The sequence below is a fragment of the Esox lucius genome, chromosome 2 (assembly GCF_011004845.1).
Source record: "Esox lucius isolate fEsoLuc1 chromosome 2, fEsoLuc1.pri, whole genome shotgun sequence".
Taxonomy (NCBI): Eukaryota; Metazoa; Chordata; class Actinopteri; order Esociformes; family Esocidae; genus Esox; species Esox lucius.
The window spans coordinates 6,267,773-6,280,513 of record NC_047570.1 but is presented as its reverse complement, the minus strand read 5'-3'; the positions used below and the strand labels follow the sequence as shown (position 1 = coordinate 6,280,513).

Below are 12,741 nucleotides of genomic sequence, written 5' to 3'. Positions count from 1 at the left end.
AGGGCTCAACTGTAATTTTATTTAAAAATTGGATTGGAAAATAAATAAATACAAATTGATCGAATGCTTCAAAAATCCTGACTTCCTCTGACACTGCAATGGAATTGTCCAAACACGGTGTACAAATAGCTACATAAAATAACTCAATTACAGGAAAGAGAGAAAGCGGTGGATTACAGGCAACAAAAAAGGATTGTAACAAAACCATAGTAAAAAATAAACAAATACTCCTTTTAAAAATTATTGTGAAAAAATACAACTGACAAATCTTACAAGGGAGTATGCAGATTGTGTAATAAACCATTTACTCTATATTCGGCACATCAGTACCATTGACTTGCTACAATGCATCGTAACAAAGAGGAAAAATACTATATGTCGACAAAAATACTTCTAAGGAAATGAAATGAGTGTATGCAGTAAATGCGGGAAATACAATATAGGTCTCCGTATTGATGGCAATGAAATGTAACTAAAGTACTCGAAGGCCACAGCTGTGACATGATATAGCATAGGAACTGTTTTGAGAACTAATTAAGATATGCAGAGAGTAATGTAATGACCTGGTATGGATAAATCTAGTCACGATGGGTTTCTTAATTGGATGTTGTCATTGTGAATAAGATTTAGCTGGTGTACATCATCAATGGAAATAAAAAAAAGGCTTTAAAATCAATCTTTGGGTATTAAGGTTGTTCCCATTTTCCCCCACGACATGACAGTTACTTTCTTTCACAGCACAAAGCACTACACAATACTTGAGGTGGCCAATTTTGCCTTCAATGTTATGATGCAATAAATTTCACTAATTAAGATATTTGAATTCCTACACGATTCATTAAGGTACTACAGTACATTAAACATTTAATGGCACAGGTGTGTTTTTCAATATGCTACGGTAACGCTTTATATTAAGGTAGCCTATACCCCTTTTCGCTGGTTTAGGAAGTTTTACCTTAAGTAATTGATTAATATTGGGTAAACCAAAGCTACAATGTAGAGACATTTGATCAGATGCTCTATTGTGGTCCACAAAAGATTACCCATTCATGAACAAAAATCTGTTACCTACTAAATTTTTTTAATGAAAGGCCCCTTTAAGTAAAGTGTTACCAAAGTTTGAAAGGCTAAATTCATTGTTAGATATCTGAAAAGTAGGAATCGTTTATGTATGTTTAATTAGTTCCATACAAGCTATTTGCATTATGTAGGCATAGGTTGGTCAAAATGTTTTGATATCTGTAGTTTTGGATCAGAATGCTTGAGCATGGTCAGGAAGTGAGATAGGAAAACCTTATTATTTTGATGATATTATTTAGGCACAGTGGACCACACTTTCTAAGCTTCTAAAAAAAGAAGAAGAAATGTCCAATAAACGGGTATGAAAAGCAAAAATGTTTACTCTTCTAATTGTGTTGGTAACATGTTTCTAATAGCAAAAAGGCACCTTGAGGGTTTCTAGTATATTGCCAATATATCATGGCATTCTACATTGCATTGTACATAAGGACAGGCCTTAGCCGTGGTATATTGGCCATATGCAGTACCACATGCCCTCGTGCCTTATTGCGTAACTATGGAGACAGGTGAAGGGTAATGTCAAGTTGTTTTTGACAGTATTCTGGAAAAATTTGTGCAAATTTTTAAGATTGAGAATCTTTTATAATGTAGTCAATCATACTATGCACACATTTATGTATGTGCTATCACTGCTGTCTCTTTTATAATCAGCATTATCATTTTTCCTTGTGGAAATGGCAAATGCACAGTCAATGGATTTAATGCTGTTGAGGTGTTCAAATCAATGGTGTGTTATAATATCTGCAAATCGCTTGTATTTGTGGATGAAAAACAGTAGGCCAAATCACAATCCCTAATTTTCAAACACTGGCAAGTCAAAACTAATCTTAACTCTCTCACACAATGACTCAACTGACCCCTAACTTCAAATGTTAGCCAATCATTTCATTTCTGTGCAAAGAAAATGACATTTTCCTGAATAAGTACATCACAAACAGACAACATTTCCATAATTCACATAGACCAACAGGACTAACGGTACAGACACAGTTTGTTCATGAAGAGCAAGCATTCCTTAAGGCATTTCTATACAATGACAAGTAGGGCAGGCCAAAAGGAGTGGCCTCAACTCAAGACACTGGGCTTTCACCTATTCTTCAACTAATGCTTTCAAACTTGATCTGGCTATACATTAAAACCCCTTTGCATCAGCTCTTGTGCTTTCTAGTTAATTGCATTGTTAATATGATTCTCATACATACGACTCAATTCAAATCAAACCCGCACTGCAGTATTTAGGCTCTAGTAGCTCTTTATCCAGTTGTCAAATGAACTCACAAACTGGTCTTGGCTACTGAGGGGAAGAAACTACAACTACTAGCAGGTGGACACGCCTAATTGGTGTAATTTTTATTTTGTGCGCAAATGCTGAATATTGTCCATAAAGACAGCATGTAAACATTGCTAAAGCGGGTTTGAATGAATTCCAGCCTTAAACGTTGGCATGGTTGTGTGCAGGTCATATCAGAGAAGAGATATATAAGGTCTTGTAAAAGCCTTGGAACTCTCTAGAAAAAAGTACCCCAGAGGAACCCTTAACCAATGGTTTATTCCAAGCGCGTAGGAACTGTAATATCATTGTGTGTACTGTTTTAATTATACCTTAATTGAACCTTTCCATTCCTTAATTTTCCTTCAGTGTTCATTACTTCCATGTTTTACAATTAATATATGCACATTTCATTGCAGCTCTTAAGACTTAATCATGTGAATAAACAAAAGTTATAAACAAAAGCTAAACCCACAAAAAGATAAACAAGGTATACGTTGAAAAGTGAATTGTTATTGTGTTAGGGTGTAAATTGAAACGTTACAAATGTTCTTTTAAACATGTTTAGGGCAATATAAGGGGATGTGGTTCTGTGCCATGTTTTTTCATGTCGCCATAATCTTGTGCTTTTAATATATGGGGTTCCTGACAGTCAACATTTGCAAAGTGGATTGTTTACAGACCAGTCTAATCAATAGAAAATAATAACCCCGACTGAATATCCAGACGTTTTTGCACATATATGGATCCCATTCTGTGAATGTATTTATTCTCTATACGCTCTTTGCGGAGTAGGCCTGTTGCAACGAGTCCCCTATAACCTCCTACCTTCTCTAGATGTTTCTCACACGCTGTTCTACTGTAATCAACCTGATAATGTACTTCAGTGCCACAGACCTTCTGTTTGTGTAAAGGCCATGCAAAATGTGTGCTTTCTAAGGGGAATCCTAATTGAAACCTTAAAAGACATGATATAAGAAACTAAGACAGTTTCCCTGCTTTATTTGGAAACAATAGCATTTGGCAGTTATGAATTCAACATATTGAATGATAATTAAATTGCAAGAAACATCTCCTCAAAAAAGAAAGCTATTTACATAATAGTTTCCAGTTCTAATATATTTTATTAGAAACCAAAGTAATACGAAACAGAAAAGCACTTTTGAAGTAGCATACTGTATCTCGATGTTGAAAACTAGGAAGACCTGAATATAAATGTGATTCCCCCAGAATACGTTGTTTGTTTCCTTTGGCAACATATCCTAGGAATGTGACAAAAAAATATCTCTCAAGACAACATCTGAATGGATAGTTGCTAAGACTCCATGCATGCCTAGAGCAGCATTCACATGGACTCTTGTCAAACAAATAGAATCTGGATGAAGCAGCTTCATTCCTATATGTCGAAATGGATCAATCCAGAAAATGGTCAATCATATTTTAACCAGAGGAAAAAGGAATGCTAGGTTCAGCAACAATGGACAATGCAACATGATAAGGTTATGTGGAAAAAGAGAAACATATCCATTGTCGACGATGCAAGCAGTTCATGGGAATGCAGCTGGAGTCCACTGAGCTCCAGCTACAGCAGAATGCCCAGGTCCTCCCACCGCTGTCTATCTGTAACTGTGTGACAGCAGAAACAGCTAAACTGCTGCATCTGCCGTCACATAATCTGTCCTGCGAGTTTTGTAACAACAGATGTTTTTGGTGGTTTAAATGGAGCAGGCAGGGAGAGCATTGTAGGTGGGTTGGAACTGTAAGACAAAAACTGTGATTTGGGACCAATCATATCCCTCAGGCAAAATCAGTGATTTTCTCACTGTTAGCAAATACTGCAGCAAACAAAACCAAGTCCCTTGGCAGAGGATTTCAATTCCAAACGGGTGCGATGGTGTTTCGGCTGACCCAAATGTTCCTGGTGTGGTGTTGGCGGTGGATCTTCAGGGCGAGTGGGCAGTTCTTGTCTTTGGATGTCTCAGATCCATCTCCCCTTTTAAGCTGCACACTAAGAAACCATCCCCACAAGGAGGCGCTATGGCGACTGTTGCAGGCACACATTGGTCTGGGGTTTATTACTGTTAACATTATCGCTATTATTAGTAAGAGCGTCAGTATTGTCAAACTTCATTTAATCTTGGACTCAACTGGCACAACACTGGTACCCCGCCCCTGTCCTTTCTGGTTCTTCCGCCTTGCTGAGGACATACAGTAGGTCCTCTCTGGACCATCCATAAAACACAACTACAATAACAACAACCAAAAAAAAATAGATATAGATGTTGGTGTGTGTAAATCGATTGGCAACTTTGGGCAACGGTAACAGGGTATTTCCCCTCCCTTTCTCCTTCCCTCTCTCCATTTCTGGGGGACGGCTGTTATTTGGTCCCGTCGCCTACCTCCACGGGGGCCAGAGTCTGGGTAAGCTCGGATGTTTTCAGGAGGCCGCTGCTGTGGATGTTGAGCTCAACTTCCTCCCCCTTCTCTTCATCCCCGGCTCCATCATCCTCGCTGTTGTTCGGGTTTTCGCCGCCATCGTCGGTGGTGTCCGTGCGGTCGGCACTGGTACAGTCGGTCCCTCCGTTGGTTAGACCGGTCTTGTTCGCTGGCTGCGGCGACAGTGCCTCGGGGGACGGGCAGAAGTTGATGCCCTGAATGAGACGTACCAGACCTTTGACCTTTTCCAGTGAGGTGCGCATGTCTCTTTGACGGGTCAGGATGGTGTTCTTATTCTCCATGCATTTCTTTGGAGGGAAATAGGGACAGGTCAAATAACCTTCCGAAACCTGCTTGCTCATTTTCACGTTCTCCGTACACAACACAGCCCTTAAATTGTGCAAATAATAATATAAATGTTTTGCCCATAGAAACTACAGCTGAGGAAGACATCTTGAGTCAAGTACAGTCCTTTCTCTCTACATTATCGCGATAGAGCGTCCTGCGGCTGTGCTATTCTAAGATCATGTCACATGACTCCAGCTTTAGCATCGATGTCACCCAGTTTGATACTTACCGTTATGGAGTGGCTTAGCTGTTTGACCCTGTGTTCAAGCTGCTCTCGATCCTGCTTCAGCTCTGAGCTCCACTTCACCAGCTTCTGTTTCTCCTCCTCTTTAGCTGCCACCCGGAAAACAGAAAAAATGAGGGTCAGTGTTAACTGTTCATTCTACTGGTAAAATTTAACATGGGGTGATTTCTAGTGACCATTTTAAATACGGTTTCTTTACCTGCTTTGTATGCAATGTAAGAATGAACAATGGCGAGGGTTCCAGGCCATGGGATGGCCTCGTCTTTCATCAAAATCTAAGGAAAAGGCAGAACATTTAAAGGCAGGTCAACAATACTAAAATATGGTTATAGTTCCACCATATTCCAACCTCTACTGCTTAAACTTTATAATAACCTTACAACCGTGTCTCCGTTTTTTTTGGGTGGAGACAGATGATAGACAATATACTGTCCTTTAGTTAAGGTTGCCTGATTGCTGCACGTTTAAATGTGGTTACCGTCATGTTCATCACAGAGACAAGCCATGAAGCAGAAAATAATTGGTTACTGTAAGTCAGCCTATGCTATGGAATCTTTGCACAGGAATATGAATGTAACGCCATCCGAACCGAGCTACTGAAAGCCAGAGGACACATACAAAGACCCAGGGCAGCACCTCCACAGAAACCTTTCACAGACCAGACGGACACATACAAAGACCCAGGGCAGCACCTCCACAGAAACCTTTCACAGACCAGACGGACACATACAAAGACCCAGGGCCGCACCTCCACAGAAACCTTTCACAGACCAGACGGACACATACAAAGACCCAGGGCAGCACCTCCACAGAAACCTTTCACAGACCAGACGGACACATACAAAGACCCAGGGCCGCACCTCCACAGAAACCTTTCACAGACCAGACGGACACATACAAAGACCCAGGGCCGCACCTCCACAGAAACCTTTCACAGACCAGACGGACACATACAAAGACCCAGGGCAGCACCTCCACAGAAACCTTTCACAGACCAGATGGACACATACAAAGACCCAGGGCCGCACCTCCACAGAAACCTTTCACAGACCAGACGGACACATACAAAGACCCAGGGCCGCACCTCCACAGAAACCTTTCACAGACCAGACGGACACATACAAAGACCCAGGGCAGCACCTCCACAGAAACCTTTCACAGACCAGACGGACACATACAAAGACCCAGGGCAGCACCTCCACAGAAACCTTTCACAGACCAGACGGACACATACAAAGACCCAGGGCAGCACCTCCACAGAAACCTTTCACAGACCAGACGGACACATACAAAGACCCAGGGCCGCACCTCCACAGAAACCTTTCACAGACCAGACGGACACATACAAAGACCCAGGGCAGCACCTCCACAGAAACCTTTCACAGACCAGACGGACACATACAAAGACCCAGGGCCGCACCTCCACAGAAACCTTTCACAGACCAGACGGACACATACAAAGACCCAGGGCCGCACCTCCACAGAAACCTTTCACAGACCAGACGGACACATACAAAGACCCAGGGCAGCACCTCCACAGAAACCTTTCACAGACCAGATGGACACATACAAAGACCCAGGGCCGCACCTCCACAGAAACCTTTCACAGACCAGACGGACACATACAAAGACCCAGGGCCGCACCTCCACAGAAACCTTTCACAGACCAGACGGACACATACAAAGACCCAGGGCAGCACCTCCACAGAAACCTTTCACAGACCAGACGGACACATACAAAGACCCAGGGCAGCACCTCCACAGAAACCTTTCACAGACCAGACGGACACATACAAAGACCCAGGGCAGCACCTCCACAGAAACCTTTCACAGACCAGACGGACACATACAAAGACCCAGGGCAGCACCTCCACAGAAACCTTTCACAGACCAGACGGACACATACAAAGACCCAGGGCAGCACCTCCACAGAAACCTTTCACAGACCAGACGGACAGAGAAAAATTTAAATAAATACAAGATGACAGTGCAGGATGCATTTTACAAATAATGAAGTGAAATGCATGACACTTTCTCATGTGCGTTCAAAACCTCCAATGAGGAACTTACAAAGCTGTGAACAGCCGTTTCTCAGAAGCACTACGCAACTAACACCCTGTACGACTCCCCACAGCGCCGGGATAAACCAGCAGCGCTGAGGTTCCACCTCCAAAGATCTCCGTCTAACCAGATGGGTGGGATAAAAGAGGCGACTGCACCCCAGCTGTAGCCCAGGGAATTGGGCTGACGCTGCAGGGACGGGGGGCTGTGGTTACCTGGTCATGACACTGGGGACAGATCCACATGCCCCTGGGAATGGTTTTCAGGGGCGGAGCCAGGCAGTCCAGGTGGTAGACGCGTGCGCATGTGTCGCACATGAGCAACTGACCACTGCGCCTGCACACAGTGCAGAAGTCCTCGTGGATGTCTCCCTGTCGGGAAGAATTGCATCAATCAGTTGCTGGCCCCTAGGCACCAAGCGCTCACACCCGGACATGTTACCCAGAGGGTTAGGGAGCGGAACCTGACGCCCGGATGACGCCCGTTCTAGTTGGCCCCCTCGGACAAATGCACGCCGTCCGTATTGTTGTCGTGCGCGTGGGCAACGGGTGCCTGCGTTTCGCCGCGACTAACATTGCTGGTTAAAGCCCAGATGCCGACGCTGCTGGCCACTGAGGGTTACTGTAAACCTCCTCAGACGAAGGAGGGGAGGGACTGTTCGCTTTGTAAGGGGTTATGGACGTCGGGACGCACAGATTGTAACAGACACACACACACACACACACACACACATGATTGATGAATGTAATGGCGTTCATGGTGGGGAGTGAACGGATGTTTTAGTTCTCATGTTGTGAGGTACGGTTGAGCCTAAAACAACCATAGGGCCTCAGCGGGATACCACAAACAGGGGATTTATTTTTTCATTTGGGGGGTGGGTCAGGGGAGCGGGGGGGGGGGGGCTTCCTCTGGTCCCTGTAGGTGCAGTGGGCTCTCCGTCAGCTACTTACATCCCCGGAGCTGGGGCTAGGCAGAGGGAGGGTGTGGGGGTGGACGGGGAAGTGAGAGCCCCCCCTCTCTGGCCGGCGGTGGGCCGGGGAGGCGGAATGACCGCTGGTGGGGGATGTTGGGTTGGGAGGACCCAGCTCGGGAACACTGCTGTATTTGGGTGGGCGACCTGGGTGAGATGAGACACGACAAAACAAAAACAAAAGAGAAGGGAAAGAAAACAAAAATAAAACAAAAAGCATTCTTGTGACATACCTGTGACAAGGGGTCCTCATTGGCTAGGGCAGGCGGAAGAGGGAGGAGGCACAGACAGAAGCGTTAGTAACACAGAGGCGGAACAGAGCTGGAAGGGGTGGTGGGGAGCTGGGCCGAACCAACTGGCACTTAGCCAGCTGAGAGCAAAGCAAGCCCGGAGCAAGAAATGAGCCACGTCTTATCAACCTGCCGCACGAACACTTGGTTCAAACAAACCTATCAGTCGCATCGACATGATTTCACTGTGCTAGGTGTGGAGAAAACTGGCCAAATACAAACACGCTCAACAAGTCGGTCAGAGGTCGCAAGGCAAATGGTTTGTATGAGGATTATCTCGTTTTTTTCTCTGTTTCTTACTCACAAAACTGTTGTGTGCCAATGCATCTCTTACATAACAGGCCTGCTAAGTCTGTTACCGACAAATTGGAAGTGAGAGCTAGCTTGGTGTGCCATGCACACAGCACGCGGAGAAAGACGTGGCTCAAATGGAAACCGAGTTTGGCTTGGGAGGGTCTTAGTGTGTGCAGGACAGAGCTGCGAAGCCATCCTCATTGACACAGCCGAATCAGGGCAGGAGAGCAGCTTGGTGAGAGGGCAAAGAAGACTGCAGGAGCCTTAAATCCTCAGTTAGTAACAGGGCAGAAGCACACAGTGGTATTAATATCAGGGGGGAAGAGCCAGCTACATGTCAATGCATTAGCATGATAGCACAACCAATGAGCTACTAAAATATCTACCATGGAACAGCATCACAGCACAACGCTCCAGTTACGACAGTAACACCACTCCTACTGGTATTTGCCAGGCAAGCGGTCTAATTGACCATGTGGTGTTGCAGACACAGGAGATGACGACTGACCTCTCTTCCGAGTGCCTTGGTGTGGGGGGGTGTTCAGGTATGTCACGGTGGTCTTCTTACGCTGAAAATGGAGGTTGGGTTTACTAGACGGGAAGCCCACTTTCAACACACATGTAGACACTACAGCATGTACAGTATTCCCATTCTGGCTCAATTCCATTTAATGCAATACAACACAGAGGGTTAACGCAATGACCTTTCCACATCACTGTAATGAATATATATGTGAAAGTATGTGAAAAATCTAAATGCATCCAGTTCCAAATGTCACCCACCAAAACACATTTAAAAAAGCATGATGTCACATTTTCTGATAACACATTGAACAGCTTTACCTCGGGCTCGAACACCGCACTGCTGTACACAGGGTTCGCTGTCGTTCTCCGCTTACGCTCCTGCCGTCGACTCTGGATCTCTGCACAGAACAGACCCGGTCAGCACAACACATGAACATACTAGTACATTTTCTTCATGCTGCTTCAGACATAATCGTGTAAACGTATGCAGAACAGGATGGCATGCCAGAAAAAGGCTAAATTCCAGTCCGCCAGTCCCACCTTCTAAACGGTCATATGTCACCAGTCCCAAGGAAACCATGAAGGCAAGTTTCTGTGGTAGAGAAAGTGAAATTCCAGTATTCATTACAAATGCCAGAAAACAGGACTCACCCACAAAGCTAGTCTATTTTGTTCACTTAGTGTTGTGACTGTGAAAAATACATAGTGTACATAATAATACATAGAATACATATGGAAACAGGGAAACAGACCAGTGGATGGCCTATATACAAAATATACACCCACCTTGGGATTGTCCTCCCTCTGCGTCCTGGGCAGGGGTGGTGGGGTGCCTCTAGCAATGCCGGCAGGGGAGGAGGGCGCACCAGCCAAAGTCTTTGGCTCTGCAACTGGCTCTGTCACAACCTGAGCTTTAATAGTCTGGAGAGAAGACGTGACAGAGTTAGCAGCAAAGTACAAAACGTCCAATTTCTGTGCAGGAGGAGCTGCATCCATGCATGAGAGAACTCCCTTAAAAGTGGAAAAAAGGTAATGTCACACTGCTAAGCACAATATTGGAGAGTAAGGATGGGGCTTATAGTGGTGGAGACATTTGCGAATGGTTAGCGAGATTTTTCATAAAAAGCAGAGTTTCTGCGTAGACAATATTGAGCTGCCTTTTCACTTTTTTGGTGCTTCCGGGTCAAATTCAAAGCAGAGATATTTTCCAGAATGAGATTCTGATCCAATATCAGTTGGTTTGAAATGTTTTGGGAGTGTTGTATGACATGCATAGACATTTTAATACTTCATTCAAGTCAATGACAAGTGAAAAAAAGCCAATGTAAGACAATAATAAAACCAGAAAAGGAACCATGCAAGCCTAGTTCAGCCGGCCTACAATTAAAAGCAATACATTTTGTTGCCCTTACAGGATTCGAACCCAGGTGGCTGTGTCTTTAACCACTACACTACAGTGCTATATGTTTGCTCATTTTGTCACGCATTAACATCACACCAAGTCTGAATATTTCGCTAGACACCATTAAGCATTGTGTTAAACTGACTAACGTTGCTTATTAAGTTTACCTCCACCACAAATAGCATATATGCATTGTATTGCTTTTGCCCATGGCCGTTTTAACAGCTTATTAGCCAGTAATATAGTAGGCTTACTAGTATCTAACTTACTACTTGGAATAGTCATAAGAAAATGAGCAATATCTAGCGAGACTGAATATGGAATTTACATTTCCAAAGCTATTTCATTTCATGGCACAAAAATGTTAGTTTTTCTTTCATTCACGAATGACACTGATACAACAACTATAAATCTAGCGGGCAATAACTGACTTTTTACTCAAGTGAAAAGATTAGAGAATTGTGGAAACCCCTACTCTTTTACTGCCCAATGGGTTTTGATCTAGCCTATATTACCCCAAAAAACATGCATGGATGCATATTTCAAAAATCCACCAGGAAAATCCCAATTAAACTGTAAACAGTTTTAGTTTAGGCTTACTATAACGTAGTGGTAGCCAGCAAAGTTTTTGTCTATCCAGAATAAATCCTAATGCATAATTTGCTTTGACTGTGACGAGAAATGTCTCTTACACTCAGTAAGAGACATTTGCTCTTCTTGGCCGACTCTGCTTATGCGGTCTGGCAAAAACTACAGAATTTCTTTAACCAAAGAAAATATTACAAAAAAAAATATTTTAGGGATAAATAACAAAAAGCATGAAAATAGGCCACATACAGTAAAAATGGATGAACTTACACTTTAACTTAGAAGACATGATAAAAACTGCTAGACTAACAGCTGTGGGCTTCATTGTTTAACAACAGTAAAAGTGATCCTGCTACCCAGGACCCTATATAAAATATTATCCGGTAGCTAGTATAATCAGTTTAATTGGGTCCTTTGAGATGAGGACGTCAAGACAAATCAAGTTCTCCAACCAAGCAGTTCTCAACAGGGAGGGTCTAGGACCCCAAGGATGCTTCAGGTAGCTGCTAGGGGGTCCTGAGATGACAGGGAAATTATGATAAATATAACTATGTGACTTAACTATTATACTAATTAAATAATCCACATAACACTTCAAATACAGTTCCTTTTTGCTCTTCTTTTATATACAGTGCAAAAGTATTCAAACACTTGACCAGTTATATTATATTACTGACTTACAAATGATGCATTGTAAGATATAAAAAAAAATGAAATTTGAACTAAATAACTGTAGTAAAATTGATTTTATGTTGGGAAATATTTGTAACAAAAATAAAAAGCTGAAATATGTTGCTTATATAATTAACCTCCACATATTTACAATACCAATCAAATGTTTGGCACACCAACTCATTCATGGGTATTTCTTTATTTTAACCATTTTCCAAATCGTAGAATAATAGTGAAGACATCAAAACTCTAAAATAACACATGGAATCATGGAGTAACCAAAAAAGTGTCACCATCATGGAAGGTGAATGTCCTAGAATGGCCTAGTCATACAAAGGCCGTATGAGATAAAGAAAACCAGAGTAATGACAAAATTCAGTGTTCAAATTATAAAGGAAAAATGTTATCCAACACCAACTGACCCCACGTAAAACCATTTAATATGACTTAGTGAATGAGTCATCACTATGAAGTAGGCTACAAGGTCTCAACAAGCAGCACACCATGCTGCTATTGAAAGCAATTCCAAAAGAGATGGTATTTGAGATACACCACTGTTCC

The 12,741-nt window shown here is 43.0% G+C and overlaps 1 protein-coding gene across 8 annotated transcripts in view; it reads right to left on the bottom strand.

Moving 5' to 3' along the window:
* Window positions 1–4: 4 nt before the first annotated feature.
* phf21aa (PHD finger protein 21Aa) overlaps window positions 5–12,741 on the bottom strand; it is a 49,578-nt gene continuing 36,841 nt past the window's right edge. For 5 of the 8 annotated variants that reach the window (XM_029124871.2, XM_029124877.2, XM_029124879.2 and 2 more), the window contains 9 exons: window positions 10,305–10,439; window positions 10,059–10,110; window positions 9,837–9,916; window positions 9,502–9,562; window positions 8,390–8,556; window positions 7,655–7,810; window positions 5,578–5,653; window positions 5,364–5,467; window positions 5–5,094 (listed from right to left, as the gene is read on the bottom strand). In XM_029124871.2, the coding sequence (XP_028980704.2) occupies window positions 4,729–5,094; window positions 5,364–5,467; window positions 5,578–5,653; window positions 7,655–7,810; window positions 8,390–8,556; window positions 9,502–9,562; window positions 9,837–9,916; window positions 10,059–10,110; window positions 10,305–10,439 (1,197 nt within the window). In that variant the 3' untranslated portion in view covers window positions 5–4,728. Of the gene's footprint in view, window positions 5,095–5,363; window positions 5,468–5,577; window positions 5,654–7,654; window positions 7,811–8,389; window positions 8,557–8,642; window positions 8,666–9,501; window positions 9,563–9,836; window positions 9,917–10,058; window positions 10,111–10,304; window positions 10,440–12,741 lie in introns of all 8 variants that reach the window. The other 3 variants (XM_029124878.2, XM_034296990.1, XM_029124886.2) reach the window with 2 other exon arrangements.